The 14624-nt window shown below is 44.6% G+C and overlaps 1 protein-coding gene across 9 annotated transcripts in view; it reads right to left on the bottom strand.

Annotated features, from left to right (window-relative positions):
• Nucleotides 1–13395, bottom strand: part of MROH7 (maestro heat like repeat family member 7) — a 67328-nt gene extending 53933 nt beyond the window's left edge. For 6 of the 9 annotated variants that reach the window (XM_072649564.1, XM_072649567.1, XM_072649569.1 and 3 more), the window contains exons 1-3: nt 6606–6658; nt 4963–4996; nt 2875–4240 (exon numbers count right to left, since the gene is read on the bottom strand). In XM_072649564.1, coding sequence (XP_072505665.1) covers nt 2875–4162 — 1288 coding nt within the window. In that variant the 5' untranslated portion in view covers nt 4163–4240; nt 4963–4996; nt 6606–6658. Of the gene's footprint in view, nt 1–2874; nt 4241–4962; nt 4997–6605; nt 6939–13337 lie in introns of those variants that run through there. The other 3 variants (XM_072649565.1, XM_072649572.1, XM_072649566.1) reach the window with 3 other exon arrangements.
• Nucleotides 13396–14624: the final 1229 nt, after the last annotated feature.

The raw sequence follows: 14624 nt of genomic DNA, 5'->3' as shown, positions 1-14624 counted from the left end.
GGTGGAAAATGACTCAGATTGGAGAAAGAAAAAGTTGGTTTCAGGGAGCTGGCATGGAAATATGATTATGTGGTTTGTCTTGTTTTTCTGTTTTGTCCAGATGGGAAATCGAGAAGCCCTGGACTTAGGGGCTCTTAAGAAGGATTGGGATGTTAGTTCTATACCATTGTGTCATTGAGCAACTCAGTACTACCCTTTTTGTCAGAAAAGCTTCCTCATTCCTCAGTTTCTACTATCTGCTTCCCAGGGCTGACAAGAACCAAGTACTTTAGTGAATCTTAAGTTTTGTAGAAATACAGACTGTTACTTCTTTTTATCCCTGGTAGTTCTCCCTCTGGTAAAGCTAAGCAAGAAAGCTAAGACAAGCAGATATATTCTTCAACTGTGAAGGGAATATGAAGAAATGATCCCAGGTACAAAGGAGTTAGTTGCCCAGTAAATATCCAAGCAGATAAAGTCAAAGTACCAGTTATAATGATGTGAACCGTGGTGTAGAATATTCTTATGACTTGCTGCCAGGGTAAGACTTGGTGTCTTGATATGGGAAGCCCTGTGCTTACAGCTGTGACCTCCAGACTCAAGGTCTGAACCCTAGAGCTTGCCTATATGGCCGTGGGTAAATCATGTTCCCTCACTGGGCCTTTAAAAACATTGTATGAGACAACTGTGAATTTAAGCCTAGTTTTTCATGTGACTGCCTGCTATCCATTAATCCCCATACCTCATCAAAAATCATTCATTATTCCTCTGGGCTATAAGAAAGATTCAGGATGTGCTCTGGACGCTGATGAGTGGAAGTTTGGTGGAAACGAAATTTAGCCTGTAGGTGTGATTGTAGAACCAATAGTCAATGGATGGATGTGTGTGAAAAGAATATATGTATGGTGTGAAACTTGACAGTTTGGTACCTCCTCAAGTTGGGCATCTAGGTGGCACAGTGAATAGGGCACTGAACCTGAAATCAGGAAGACCTGGGTTCAAATCTGACCTCAGACTTACTAGCTGTGTGACCCTAAGTTTACCTCAGTTTCCTCATTTATAAAATGAACCGGAAAAGAAAATGGCAAACTGCTCCAGTATCTTTGCCAAGAAAACCCCAAATGGGGTCACAGAGAGTAAGACATGACTCAAACAACAACACAAACAAGTTTGGGCTATGAGTCTGGGTTTACAGAAACATGGAAGGAGTAGCCACCCCAGTGTTTGGCTCATTCTGCTAATCCTTTAAAACACTCTCAAGACCACATAGAGCTCTGGTTTCCAGTGTCCTTCCAAGGAGGGATGGGAGCATTTATGGGAGCAACCTAATCGCTGGATTGGGTACTATGATGACAAACAGTGGCATTTTTAGGTATCTGATTGTCACAATTTCTGAGCCCCCAGTGGTCTCAGTATGACGAAAAAAATGGTCAAGAATAAACCAGTTGGCCCAGAGTTGGGATTAAGTATAACTTGTGGCAAGGGGGAAATACTGATGAGTGCAAATTTTGTTGGGGGAAGGAGGGTTGATGTGTGTCAATTACCACTCTTCCAATGCAATTATTGACAAGTTCTCTATCTTCCAAACTCTCCCATCAATTAGTCTGTCTCTCTCCATTTGTCCACAAGGATTGCGTGACTATACTATGCTTTGCCCAAGTCCAAATAAGTCTACTTTGCCAATGGGATCCCCCCCATCTGCTAGTCTAGTAATGGTCAGCAAAGAAAATGAGGATAGTCTAGCATAACTGTTTTCAGTGACCCCATGCTGACTCCCCAGGAACACTTCTCCTTTTCTAAAAGTTCACAGGAGGCCCCTTTTCATGAGTCAATAAGACATCCCAAGTTCACCCATCCATGGTGAGTAGCTGCCTTCTTCCCCCTTTTGATAATCGTGAGCCTGTTAGCCCCTCTCCTGGTCCTGTCTGTGCTGCTCAGTTCTTCAAGCATCCGCTGCAGCCATTTAGAACTCTGGACAATGTGGAAGAGTCAGGAAGGCCTGGGTTTAAATCCCATCTTTGCCACTTGTTAGCTGTATGACCCTGGGCAAGTCAATTCACCTAAGTCTCAGTTTCCTCATTTGTAAAATGAAGATAATAATATACCAACCAAATGAGTTTTTGTGAGAGTCAAATGCATGTAGAGTGCTTTGCAAACTTCAAAATGCTTTGTAGATGCCTACTATTGTTAATCTGGGCTTGTGGGACTCTCCCTCCCCCTGCCACCTCTTACCTTCCCTCTCTCCTTCCCCTCCTTTCTTTTTCTACTCCCCCCCATCCCTCCACCCCCTCTCTCTTGCTTCCTCCTCCTCTTCTTCCCTCTCTCCCTCTCTGTCTCTGTCCCTTACTCCCCCTCTCCCCCTCTCCCTTTCCTTCCTTCCTCCCTTCCCACTATAATGAGTTTAAAGGATTGTCATATCTATGAGTTTGCTCATTAATATCCTACTCTTTGTCAATCAGGGCAAAGATTTCAGGGTGGCAGGTAGTGGGGGTGTGGGAGTGGGATAGGGTAGTGTACACCCAGTGTTTTTGGTACCATTTTACGGATGAGGAAATTAAGGCCTAGAGTGGGAGACATAGCTTGCCTGTGGCCTCAAAGAAATTTAATGGTAGAGTCAGGACTTGAATCCAGGTCTTTTGACTGTCAGACCAAGTCTTTTCCCCATGAGTTCAGAAGAATTTTGGATTCAGACTCAGAGGCCTAAGTTTTGAGACCTAGCTTTGTCACCAACTTACGCCATGATCTAGGTCAATTCCTCTCATTTCTTGGGGCCTCACTTTACCCACATATAAAATCAGAGGGTAGGATTAGCTGACCTCTAAGGTACTTCCAATAGATCCAAATCCTCGAAGCCCTAGTATAAAGAGCTCAGTGAAAAGTCCTGGGTTTCCTTACCGTCAGGCGTGGTCTCATAGGCATAGATGTCTTTAGAGGTGGACTTCTGTAGAGCTTGGAATGTCATGGAAGTGCTATTTTCCAGTTTCATCTTGAGTTCTGTGACCCTGCTGTTATACCCTGTAAACATTCTGAAGTCCTCAGAATCATCCTGGCTGCTTGTCAGGGTCACGCAGGAAGTGTCTGTGAGGATGCAGCCTGCCTCAGCCTTCTTATCCTGGCTGTCATTGACCACCAGGGACATGCAGGCCATGGGTGCAAGGGCCATAAGTGAGTTGGGTCTGGTAATTCTGGAGTCTGAAAGAGTTTTGTTGGCCGGAAAAGAATTAAAGGCTGCATTGGAGTTACCCATTCCTAGGATCAAGGTCTTCCTGGAGTCTGGACTTGAGGATGGGGACAGGGCCGCACTGGAACTGGACTTAGAGATGTTGCTTATTCCCAAACCCAGGGACCTCCCAGAGCTAGGACTGGGGGTCTTGTTGGGGAAGGGCCACAGGGTTAAGCTAGAGTTTGGCCTTGAGATATTTCCCATGCCCAGATTCCTTTGGAAGGTCGGACTCGGGGCTAAGTCAGAGGTCATTGGGGGAGTACTGGTAGAGTCGATCAGGGAGCCGGCATCAAAGCTCAGACTCAAGGCCTTTCCAGAAGTCAAGCTCGGACTTGGGCTTGCCTTGGCTGATCTGGTCTTAGGGGTGCTATTTGAGTTCAGGTCCAAGGCCCTGTGGGTGCTAGGACTTTTATTCTCAAGGAGGGTGGAAGAAAGAGTCGGTTCCAGCGGCATGTTGGAGCTGGCACTGGGCCTGTCAACCTCTTGTCCTGGGAGAAGGTTCAGGCTTGGGGCTGGGACAGTCATGATAGTGGAACCAGGTCCGGGAGTCTGGTCAGACCCAGGATCACTCGAGTCCTTAAGGCCTGACACAAGAACAACGCTGGGGGCTGGGTCAGGAATGATATTGGAGCCAGAACTGGAGGTACCATTTGACTCCATGATGACGGCCTTGTTAGAGGTGGCTATCTGGAATTTAGTGGAGGTCAGAGCAATGGCCAAGTCCGAAGTATGCTGAGAGCTGCTCTCTGAGCCCAAATTCTTGGAGTCACTCCCCTCAGAAGTTGGAGCCAGGACTACATTAGAGGCCAGCCTCAATATGTTGTCCACATTTGGAGCTGGGGTCTCACTCGTATTGGGACTTGGGGATTTGCCCAGGGCTGGGGAGAGGCCCCTGTCTGGATTGGGGGTCATGTCGGGGCTTTTACTGAAGTCTGGGCTCCTGTCTGGATTCAGGTCCATGCCTGATCCCTGGGGCTCTAAAAGCTATTGCCCCCTTCTTCCTTCCAAAAGCCGACTGTCCAGCACTCTGCAGCTCCCCTGGAAGAAGGGAAGGTTAGACACTATGGACATCCTGCCCTTCTATACTAAAGAGTAAGAGGGAGAGAGGAAGAGTACTTGGGACAGAGAAGTGGAACGCTACAGGTATAGAATGAAGCATACCTCACCAGATATGCCTAACAGGGATTTTGTTTAACTGAACTTCTTTGTTACAAAAGTAAGTTCTGCTGGGATGATGGGGGGTACTGAAGAGTTGTTGGGAAGTTATAGCAATGGGGAGAAAAGATCATCAATACAACACTCATTTTTTAAAAAATTATTGGGCAGATGCCTCACAACCAGGGACCATATTTCCAATCAGCTCATAGAAGAGGCTGGAAAAGCAGAAGGGGGTTGGGGATAGGGAGGGAAATGAGTAATGTTTGAACCCTCCCTTCTCTACAATCCTAAGGTTGTAGGAGGAAGGGAGGTCCCCTTAAGCCCATGTGCTCCCCCAAATTCACATGGTTCATGGAGTCTTTAGAGACGATGGGAGCACCAGAAAGGATTGTAGATTCTAAGGTAGAGAAACACTAACATGCTCCAGAAAGCGCTCTGTGAATGGTCACACCATTAGTTTCCACATAAGTTTTTCCCATTCACAGAACAACACATAACCCTCAACAGTGTGTCTACATGCTATGGAGAAACCTGGGGCCAACTCAAGAGTACTGCATCCAGATCAGACACCCCTCCTCCCTACCAGAACAGAACCGGCTTACCTGCACACATGGTGTCTTTAAACTGGGGCAGCCCCTGAGGACAAGCAAGAAAAGAGCATCAGGAAGAGGGTTTCCTGGACTCATCATGGTAAATGGACAAGGAGCGCTTCATTACAATATGGCGGCCCATTCTCAGATCTCCACTTGCTCATTGACCAAAAGCAGGATTTGACAATGTTAATTTCAACTCTGTTGACCACCCTGATACACTCCCTCCCTTCTTAGCTTTTTCTTGACAATAATTCTTCTATTCCAGCATGTTGTCCTCTCATTCATTCCAGCCTCTTCCTCACTAATTTTCCAGAGTACCTGGAGACAGGTTCAAACATCACCCAATCTTAAACAATTTTGCTTAGACCTGACCATTTCCTGAAGTTATCCCCATTTCCTTCCTTTCTTTCTCCTTTTTCTTTCCCTTACTTTCTTCCTTTTCTGTCTTTTTTCTTTTTCTTCCATTCTCCCTCCCTACCTTCCCCATCTTCCCCCATCTCTCTCTTTCTGTTTCTCTCTCCCTCTGTCTCTCTCCCTCCTTTCCCTCTCTGTCTCTATCTCTTTCTCTGTCTCTCTCTCTCTGTCTCTGTCTTTCTCTCTATCTCTGTCCGTCTCTGTCTCTGTCTCTCTGTCTGTCTGTCTCTCTCTCTCTCCTTTCTCAGCCAAACTCCTAGACTCAGAACTTTCTGCCCCTTCACCTTCCCTTCCAGACCTCAAGCTTCAGTTGTATTCTGTGTTCCCCTCCCCGACTTTTCCTGGTTCTGCCCTCTTGGGTTGAAAGGAGCCAGTGAATGCCTTCTCCACATTACAGTCCCTATTTGCAGAAAGTTCTCCTCTTTCTCTTCTCATTCTTTTTTTCCAGGTCATACACACCTTGTTCTTTCAATGAAATCTCATATGACATGAACTTAAATCTCTTTGCCCCAATCCAGCTGCCCTGCTCTGGACACCTCCATCTTGTCGCTCCTTAGACCAAAGTGTTCAGAAATGGACACAATCCTCCCCATGTCCTCTGGCAAGAGCAGTGGACAGTGGGGCCATCTCTGACCTATGCTGGGAAGTCCAGTCTTCCAATGCAGCCCCAGGTCCCCCTCGCTTGTCTGGCAGCTATATCACTCACATTGAGCTTGGGGTCCACTAAAATCCTGAGATCTTTCTCAAAATAACTATTGTCTAACTATACTTCCCTATCTTGTACCCACAAAGTTGATTTTTTTGTACCTGAGCACAAAATCCCTATGAACTTCATCTTCAATTCAGCCTAATGCTAAAGTCTGAATTCTATCAGATTCTGATTCTATTATCCGGTGTATTGGTGATACCTTCCAATTTTGGAACATTTGAGAATTTAATGAGCATACAATCTATGCTTTTATTCAAATCACTGAGAAATGTTGAAACAGCACAGAATCAATCAAGCCCTACCCTGGAGATTTTGGGTCACATGACATTGAACCATGGACAGCAACTGTTTGAATCTAGCCATCTAATCCTGTCCTCACCTATTCACATCTCTCCATGTTTTCTCAAAGAATAATATGAAGTATGTTATCCAAAGCTTTCTAAAATTTAGGTAAATTTAGGTAAACAGCACTGTTCTCACTTATAATTTTAGTAATTTTGCCAACAAAAGACAAGCAAATGAGCATGACCTGTTTTCTTGAAGAAGCCAAGCTGCTCTTAGGGATCCCCTCTTTATTGTCTGGCTTCTCTCCAATCATCTCTTAAATGATGGGTTCATGAATTTCCTATGGAATCAACGTCCTACACTTTGTAGACCCTGGCCACTTCCCTTTTTTGAGAATCTGGACAACATTTGTCCTTCTCCAGTGTTGTGGACCCTCTCCTGCCCTCAGGATCTTTCCAATATCACAGGCAGTGGCTCAGACATCCCATCACCTTGGTCTTTTAGGATCCTTCAGAGGATGTAGTTCATCGGGATGGGGGATGAGAGTTCATCAGGGGCAGTTAGGCGGCCCTGCAAAGTGGAGATAATACTAGCACCTACCTCCCAGGCCTGCTGTGAGGATCAAATGAGGTAATAAAAGTAAAAAGCTCTGAAAACCTTAAAATGTTATCACAATGAAAACAATGATTAGTGAGCATCTCACATCTTTCTCGGGCTGGCTTCCCCTGAAGCATTTGAGTTTCTGAGATCCTACCTTGTCTTTCCTCTTCATGCTTTGAAATGCATTTTCCAAAAATCTAGAGTACATGTCACTAGGCCCAGATTTCCTCTGTCCTTTCACAAACTCTAGGACGGAATGGTCACTTCCCCAACCCCACCCCAGGGCCCTATCATTCCTCCGCCACCTCCCACCCAGCTTCTAGTTCCTCCCTAATGAGAACCAAAGCCAGAATAGAATTCACCTGAACATCCATCTTTGGATGAATAGAATTTTTACCAAGGCAATTCAAGAATCTCAGAATCAAAGCTGCTCTGTTTTGGGCAAAGAGACAGGGCCCCAGGAGCCATGTGAGTAAATCTCCCACCTCCATGCCTTTGCATGGGCTGTGCCTCCGTGCCTGCATCTCCAGCTCTTCAATCCTCAGACTCTCCAGATTCCTTTGAAGTATTTCTCATGTCACTTTTTTGGCCTTCTCTGATCACTTCAGATGTGAGTTCTTCCTCAAAATGATGAGTATCTATTTTTAATCCAGTTTGTACATAATTATATGTACCCATGTTGTCCTCACTGGTGGAATGGAAGTGCCTTGAGGCCAGGAATGTTTCACTTTTAGTTTTTGTATCTCCAGCTTGGTACACAGTAGGCACTGCTTTTTGGTGGGTTGATAAGTGCTTAAAAATGCTTTTCATTGATTGGCTTGCTGACCGACAGAGGGTAGAAAGGGAAAGGGGGGAAGATAGGGAAGAAGAGGACAGGAGGGGGGAGAAGCAGAGCAGGGAAATAAGAGGGATCTAGACACAGGGTGGTTTGACAAGTGCCATTTTTCTTCCAGAAGTCATGAGTCTTGGTCAGGTCACTTCCCTTGCTCTGGGTCTGTTTGACCACCTATAAAATGGAGCTAATAACCCTTGCTTTCCCAGCATGCCTATGAGGATCAAATTAGACAAGAAATAGGAAAGCACTCCTCCCTCCTGGATAAATGTCTTGTCAGGGCAGGGGGGCTTCCATAGCTCAATGGAAATATGAGCTGTGTGGGGTTACCCAAGACAGAAAGGTGATAGTGTAGACTTCTGACAAAAGGTGATCCACTGGACCAGAATATGGCAAACCACACCATCATCTTACCAAGAAAACCCCCTGGACAGTATTAAAATGATAAAAAAGATGACACCAGAAGATGAGTCTGTGAAGTAGGAAGATAACCAATATGCTACTGGGGAAGAGTGGAGGACAACTACACTCATCTCTAGTACTGATGAAGCATCTGGGCCAAAGCCAAAGGAAGCTCAGCTGCAGATGTGTCTGGTGATGAAATGAAAGTCTGATGCTGTAAAGCTCAATGCTGCATAGGAAACGGGAACATAGTAAGATCTATGAACCAAGGTAAGCTGCATGTGGTCAGATGAGATGGAAAGTTTAAACATTGACATCTTGGGTGTCAGTGAACTTAAATGGATAGGAATGGATGACTTTAATTCATGTGACCACTACATAACAGAATCCCTTAGAATAGAGTAGCCCTCATGGTCAATAAAAGGGTGAGAAAAGAAGTACCAGAGGATAATGACAGAATGCCATCTGTTCAAATCCAAGGCAAACCATTCAACATGAGAGTGATACAAGTCTAAGCTCCAACCAATGATGCCAAAGAGGCCAAAGTTGATCAGTTCTTTGAAGACCTACAACATCTTCTAGAAATAACACAAAAAAAGATGTCATATTCATCAAATGGGGATTGGAATGCTACAGTAGGAAATCATATAATTGGAATAACAGCCAAGTTTGGCTTTGGAGTACCAAACGAAGCAGGGCAGAGACTAGTAAACGTTTTGTGAAGATAACTCATTGATCATAGAAAACACTTTTTCAACAACCCAAATGGCAACTCTACATATGCACATCAGCAGATGGTCAATACAAAAATCCGACTGATTATATACTTTTGCAGCCCAAGGTGGAGAAAGCTCTATATGCTCAACAAAAACCAGACCTGTAGCTGACTGCGGATCAGATTATGAATTTCTTATTCCAAAATTCAGACAAATTGAAGAAAGGAGAGAAAACCATCACACCATAAAGGTATATTGCTCTAGCATCTTTTATGAATATCAAGTAGAGATGATGAATAGATTTAAGGGATTATGGACAGAGGTCCATAGAATATGGACAGAGGTTCACAATATTATATGGGAGGCAGCAACAAAAGCCATTCCAAAGAAAAAGACGAGCAAGGAAGCAAAACGGCATCTGATGAGACTTTATAAGTAGCTGAGGAAAGAAGGAAAAAGAAAGGAGAAAGGAAAAGATAAATCCAATTGAGTGCAGAATTCCAGATTATAGCAAGAGAGATAAGAAGGGTTCTTAAATGAGTAACACAAAGAAATGTTGTTGTTTTGTCATCCAATCATGTCTGACTCTTTGTGACTCCAGGACCACAGCACGCCAAGCAAACCCTTCTCTCCTCCACTATCTCTCAAAGTCTGTCCAAGTTCCTGTTCATTGTTTCCATAACACTATGTATCCATCTCATCCTCTGCCATCTCCCTTTTCTTTTGCCTTCCAGCTTTCCCAACATCAGGGTGGTTTTTATTCCATTGTGTCCTGCCTTCTCATGATGTGACCAAAACAAGCTTCAGCTTCGGTATTTGACCTCTCAGCGAATGACCTGTATTAAATTATCTAAGTGTTGACTGATTTGAGCTCCTTGATGTCTAAGGAAATCTCAAAAGTCTTCTCCAGCCCCACAATTCAAAAACATTGCTTCTGCGGTGCTCAGTTTTCCTTATAGTCCAATTCTCACAGTCATACATCGTTACTAGAAAACTGTAGTTTTGACTATAGGGATCTTTGTAGGCAAAGTGATGTCTCTGTTTTTTAGTATGTGGTGCAGATTTGTCATGGCTTTCCTTCCAGGGAGCAGGCATCTTTTAATTTCATGACTGCAGTCACCACCTGCAGTGATCTTTGAGTCCAAGAAAATAAAATCTGACACTGTTTCTTCTCCCTCTATTTGCCAGGAAGTCAAGATTTGTTTAATGTTAAACTTCAAATCAGCTTTTACACTCTCCTCTCTTACCCTCATTGGGGCATCTGAATTCTGACAGGACTCACTGGAAAAGACTCTGATGTCATGAAAGATTGAAGGGAAAATGAGAAAAGGACAGCAGAGGATGAAATGGATAGACAGTCATGGAACCAATGATCATGAATATTAACAGCCTTCGAGAGCTCGTGAGGATAAAGGACCTGGCATGCTATGGTCCATGGGGTCAAGAAGAGTCGGACATGATGGAATGACTCAACAACAAAGCCAACTGAAAGCACTTAAAAATTCTTGGACTTTGTGATGTAGGTCAACAGGGCAACAAACCTGAAGTGAGAGACTCTGGGTTGGAACTCTTATTCCCAACATTTTTTGCTTGTGCTCCACACAAACTCTGCCTATCTGAGCCTCCATTTCCTTGAAAAGTGGAGATCTTAATCTATAATTTCCTACCAACACCCCCCCAGGGGCACAGTGGCAATCCTCAAGGTGCCATCCAAAGGTATCATTATTCTTTAACTTTTAAGCACTGCTTTGGGGTTTGGGTGGGGAAGGGCAGTAGTCAGACTTCTGACCCAGCAGCAGGGGCTCTGTTGCTGGTTTAGCATCAAGGGGCAGTGCCCATATTTAGGGAGACAGTCTGGTATGGTGGGACATAAACTGGACCTGGGTTCAAATCTCAGCTAGGATCCTTTCCTCTCTGTATAGTAATAATAGCTAGCAGTTATAAAGCACTTTACAAATACTCTCTCATTTGATCCTTTACAGCAACCCTGGAAGGTGCTATTAACACTCCCATTTTACAGAAGAGGACACTGAGGCAGACAGAGGTTAAGTGACTTGCCCAGGGTCACACAGATGGATTAGTGTCTGAAGCTGATTTGGAAGTCAAGTCTTCCTAGTTCCAGCAAGGCACAATGCTCTATTGCCTTTCCTTTCCCTAGTCCAGTTCTCAAGTTTCTTTCCTTGTAAAATAGAAGGAGTTAGACTAGATCCCTGTGTGACGTTGGGGCAAGGCCCTTCTCCTATCTGGCCCTCTGCTTCCCCCCCTTGAATAAGATGATCGGTGAGGGTCCTGTTGGCCCCTAGGACTCACATCCTGTGACTCATCATAACCCTCAGGGACCTGTCTCTGCCCATCTTGGCCCAGGACAGAACTCCCTGAGAAACTCAGAGATTAGGCAATCAGTGTTGTCTAAGCCATGGGGGAATCATTAACAGAGCTCTGGGCTTTGCCTAAGCAGAGCCGCCTGACATTAACCCTTTGAGGCCATGGGCTTGGGCCTGGGGTGGAGGGCAGCTCATGGGACATTAAGAGGATTGTTTGTGCAGAATCGGTGCAACCAAAATGATAAGGCAAGTAGAAAACTGCGGGAAAATTTTTGTAACAAGTATCTTTGATAAAGGCTTCATTTCTCAAATATATACAATATCCCTAGCAGGGAATCATCCAGCCTCTACTTGCACACTTCTAGGGATGGGGAGCTCTCTACCTTAGGGGGCAACCAGTGGGACCTAAAAGGGGCCTCTGAGGACCTAAGGTCCAACCCTCCTCTTTTGCAGAGCATGAAAGGAACAGAGATGAACAGATTCTTCCCACATAGTGACTGGCAGAGGGAGGATATGAAAATAGACCCCACGGTGACCCTACTCTGGTAGCAAACTCTTCCTTCCATCCAGCTATAATCAGCCAGAACTTTTAGCTCTTGGGGCCCAGTCCTCCCTTTCAAAGTTGGCCAATTTTATTGGATTCATTAAAATGAGGAAATGATTCTGGTTCTTCCTACTTTGCAGACATGGCAAGAGGAATGAACTTTAAAATGCTGCATGGTGGCACAACAGTGGAAGCCGTCCTGGAGACAGGGGGACCTGAGTTCAAACCCAGCCTCGGACATTTACTAGTTGTGTGACCCTAGGCAAGTCAACTTAACCCCAATTGCCTCAATGAAATAAAATAAAATGCTTCAAGTGGTATCTAGGGAGGAGAGAAAGATCTTAGATTTGGGAAGACAGTCTGAGTCTCACCTGTCTTACCTACAGCTCTCTCATTCTCATCCCCATCTTCATCCTCCCTACCCCCCAGGTTTGCTGTGAGCAGTAGAGAAATGTTGGTTATTGTTCTTTAAGGGATGGGGACAGTGAGCCACTACCTATACGTGGGGAAACAGGGCTTAATCCACATCTAAGTTTTATTCAAGAGACTTCCTTGTAGTGAGACTCTGGAGTTGGAGCAAAAGCCAGAAAGATAGAAAGAATTTGCCCCCAAGTTGATAAGCCTGGAGTCCATAGCGGGGTTGGGAGGGATAAGTTAGAGTTATAATTCTTACTCTGTTTCCAATCTGTCCCATCATAGAGACTGGGGAAGATGGCAGAGAGATAAATGTCCCTCCATCCTTGAGCAGATATTAGTTGAAAGGTTTTCACTAATCACTAAGAAGGGTGGGGAAAGTATAAGTTTGAGGACAGAAGATATGTTCAGTTCTCTTTTTTTCCATGTTCCTTCCTCCCAACATGATATTTTCCTTTTTAAAACCACTACTAGTTAGTTGGCACTATAGCGGATAGACCACTAGACCTGGAGTCAGGAGGACCTGAGTTCAAATCAAATCTCAGACACTTACTAACCAAGAGATCCTGGGCAAGTCACTTAACCTTGATTGCCTTAAAAAAACAAGCCACTACTAAGTGCCTGTCGTCTCATCCTCACAGGACACACACACACCCTTCATCCTCATATCCCCATCCCCTTGGGAGGAAGGCTTTAGCAAATCCATTACTACTGAGGGCCAAAGACCAAAGACTTTATCTGGGACTTTTTCCAGAGAGGGGTTTAATCTTTGAGATAAAAAAGCCTGTGGCTAAATCCCACATACCATTACTTCCTATCCATGTGACTTTAAGCAAGTCACTTCCTCTTCTGTAAAATGACAGGTTTGGACTAGATGACCTCTGATCCTAAAACTGTGAGCCAAAAATATTAATCTCTAATGGGGGAAATTTAGGAAGTTGGGGGTTGATTTTTTTCCTTTTTGGGTAGTAGTTGGAAGGTATCCTGGGTATACAGACCACCTCACTTTGGGACCAGGTTTGAGAAGGGTGGTGGATGCCAGCAGAGTGTGGGGAAGTCTTCTGGAGGCCATGAAGGCTCATCTAGGGTGGCAACCCCTAACTTCAAAACCATCCCCAAGCCCATGCCCTCCCCAGACACTCACCTAAGACTCCCTCCAGCCAGAGACTGGGTCAGCTCAAGGTCTTTGTGATGTCACCAGGAGTCCGGCATCCAAAGTGTCAACCAGCCAATGGGCTCCCACTCCACACCTGACCAAGGTGTATGTGGGGGTGGGGTGGGCAAGGAAGGGAATACTGTGAAGAATCTGGGGTCTCTCAAGTCTTTTCTATTCTCCGGTCAGAAGTTCCCTTATCTATAAAGGAGGGTTGATCTCTAAGGTCCCTCTCAGGTCTGATCCCATATTCCAAACCCTCGGTGACATAGTCCTCACTTTAGACCTCTAATATATATTGCCTGATTCTCTCCAATGGACTTCTCCTTTCTTTTTCTTTGCTTTTTTTGGTCAGTGACTTCACTGGTCTAGGGAACTCCCAAGGAGAAAAATCCTTCCATCAATTGATACTATAATCAATATTCCTGGCTGCGTGGAGCACAGAGAGGCTGAGAGAAGAAAATAACCACTTTTTGTAATTGAATGAAAGTATTAGGAAGTGGGCTTATTTTCTGTAGGTTCACAGAAGGCCTCCTCAGGATAACTCCTACAGCAAACAAGAAAATGGTAGTAATAGGTACTTTCTCTGCTTCCAAATGACTTGAATTTCCTCAGCTCGGTGTCCGTGTTGTGAGAAGGTTTTATTTCTTGAGCTTAAACGTAGTGTGTATTTGGTACATGGTATCTCAACGATGACATGGTGCCAAACGGGTGGAAAATCAGCTTTTTCCTGAAAGTCTCGACTCCCTTCCAACATAGAGTGCTAGATGGTACGGTGGACAGTTTTGGACCTGGAGTTGGAAAGACCTGATTTCAAATCCTGCCTCACTTAGTAACTGTGTCATCCTAGGCCAGTCCTTTATCCTCTCTCAGCCTCAGTTTCCTCATCTGTAAAATGGGAAGACTAATGCCCTACCTCACAGGGCTGTTGTAAGGCTTAAATGAGAGGTGTGTAAATCACTTTGAAAAACTTAAAGCACTACATATTATTATTTATTTATATCATATACATTTTAATATTTATAATGTAATGTTCTTGTTTTTATGAATCTCCAGGTGATTGCAGAACATAGTTTGGTCTGGTATGATCATGTGGTTTTAGTAATTTTCATTCCTCGGGGAATGTTGATGTCCATATTTGTGGTTGGGGGGATTAGTTCTCTGTCAGTCCTTGAAAGACAACTCTGGATGAATAGAGAGCCACCAGGTGAAGTCTTGCTAAGTAAGTATTCAGTAAGTGCTACATTCTGAAACATCATTGTCCCTGGGTTCGCACCA

The sequence above is a fragment of the Notamacropus eugenii genome, chromosome 2 (assembly GCF_028372415.1).
Source record: "Notamacropus eugenii isolate mMacEug1 chromosome 2, mMacEug1.pri_v2, whole genome shotgun sequence".
In the NCBI taxonomy this organism is placed as follows: Eukaryota; Metazoa; Chordata; class Mammalia; order Diprotodontia; family Macropodidae; genus Notamacropus; species Notamacropus eugenii.
This window is presented reverse-complemented; position numbering and strand designations above follow the sequence as displayed.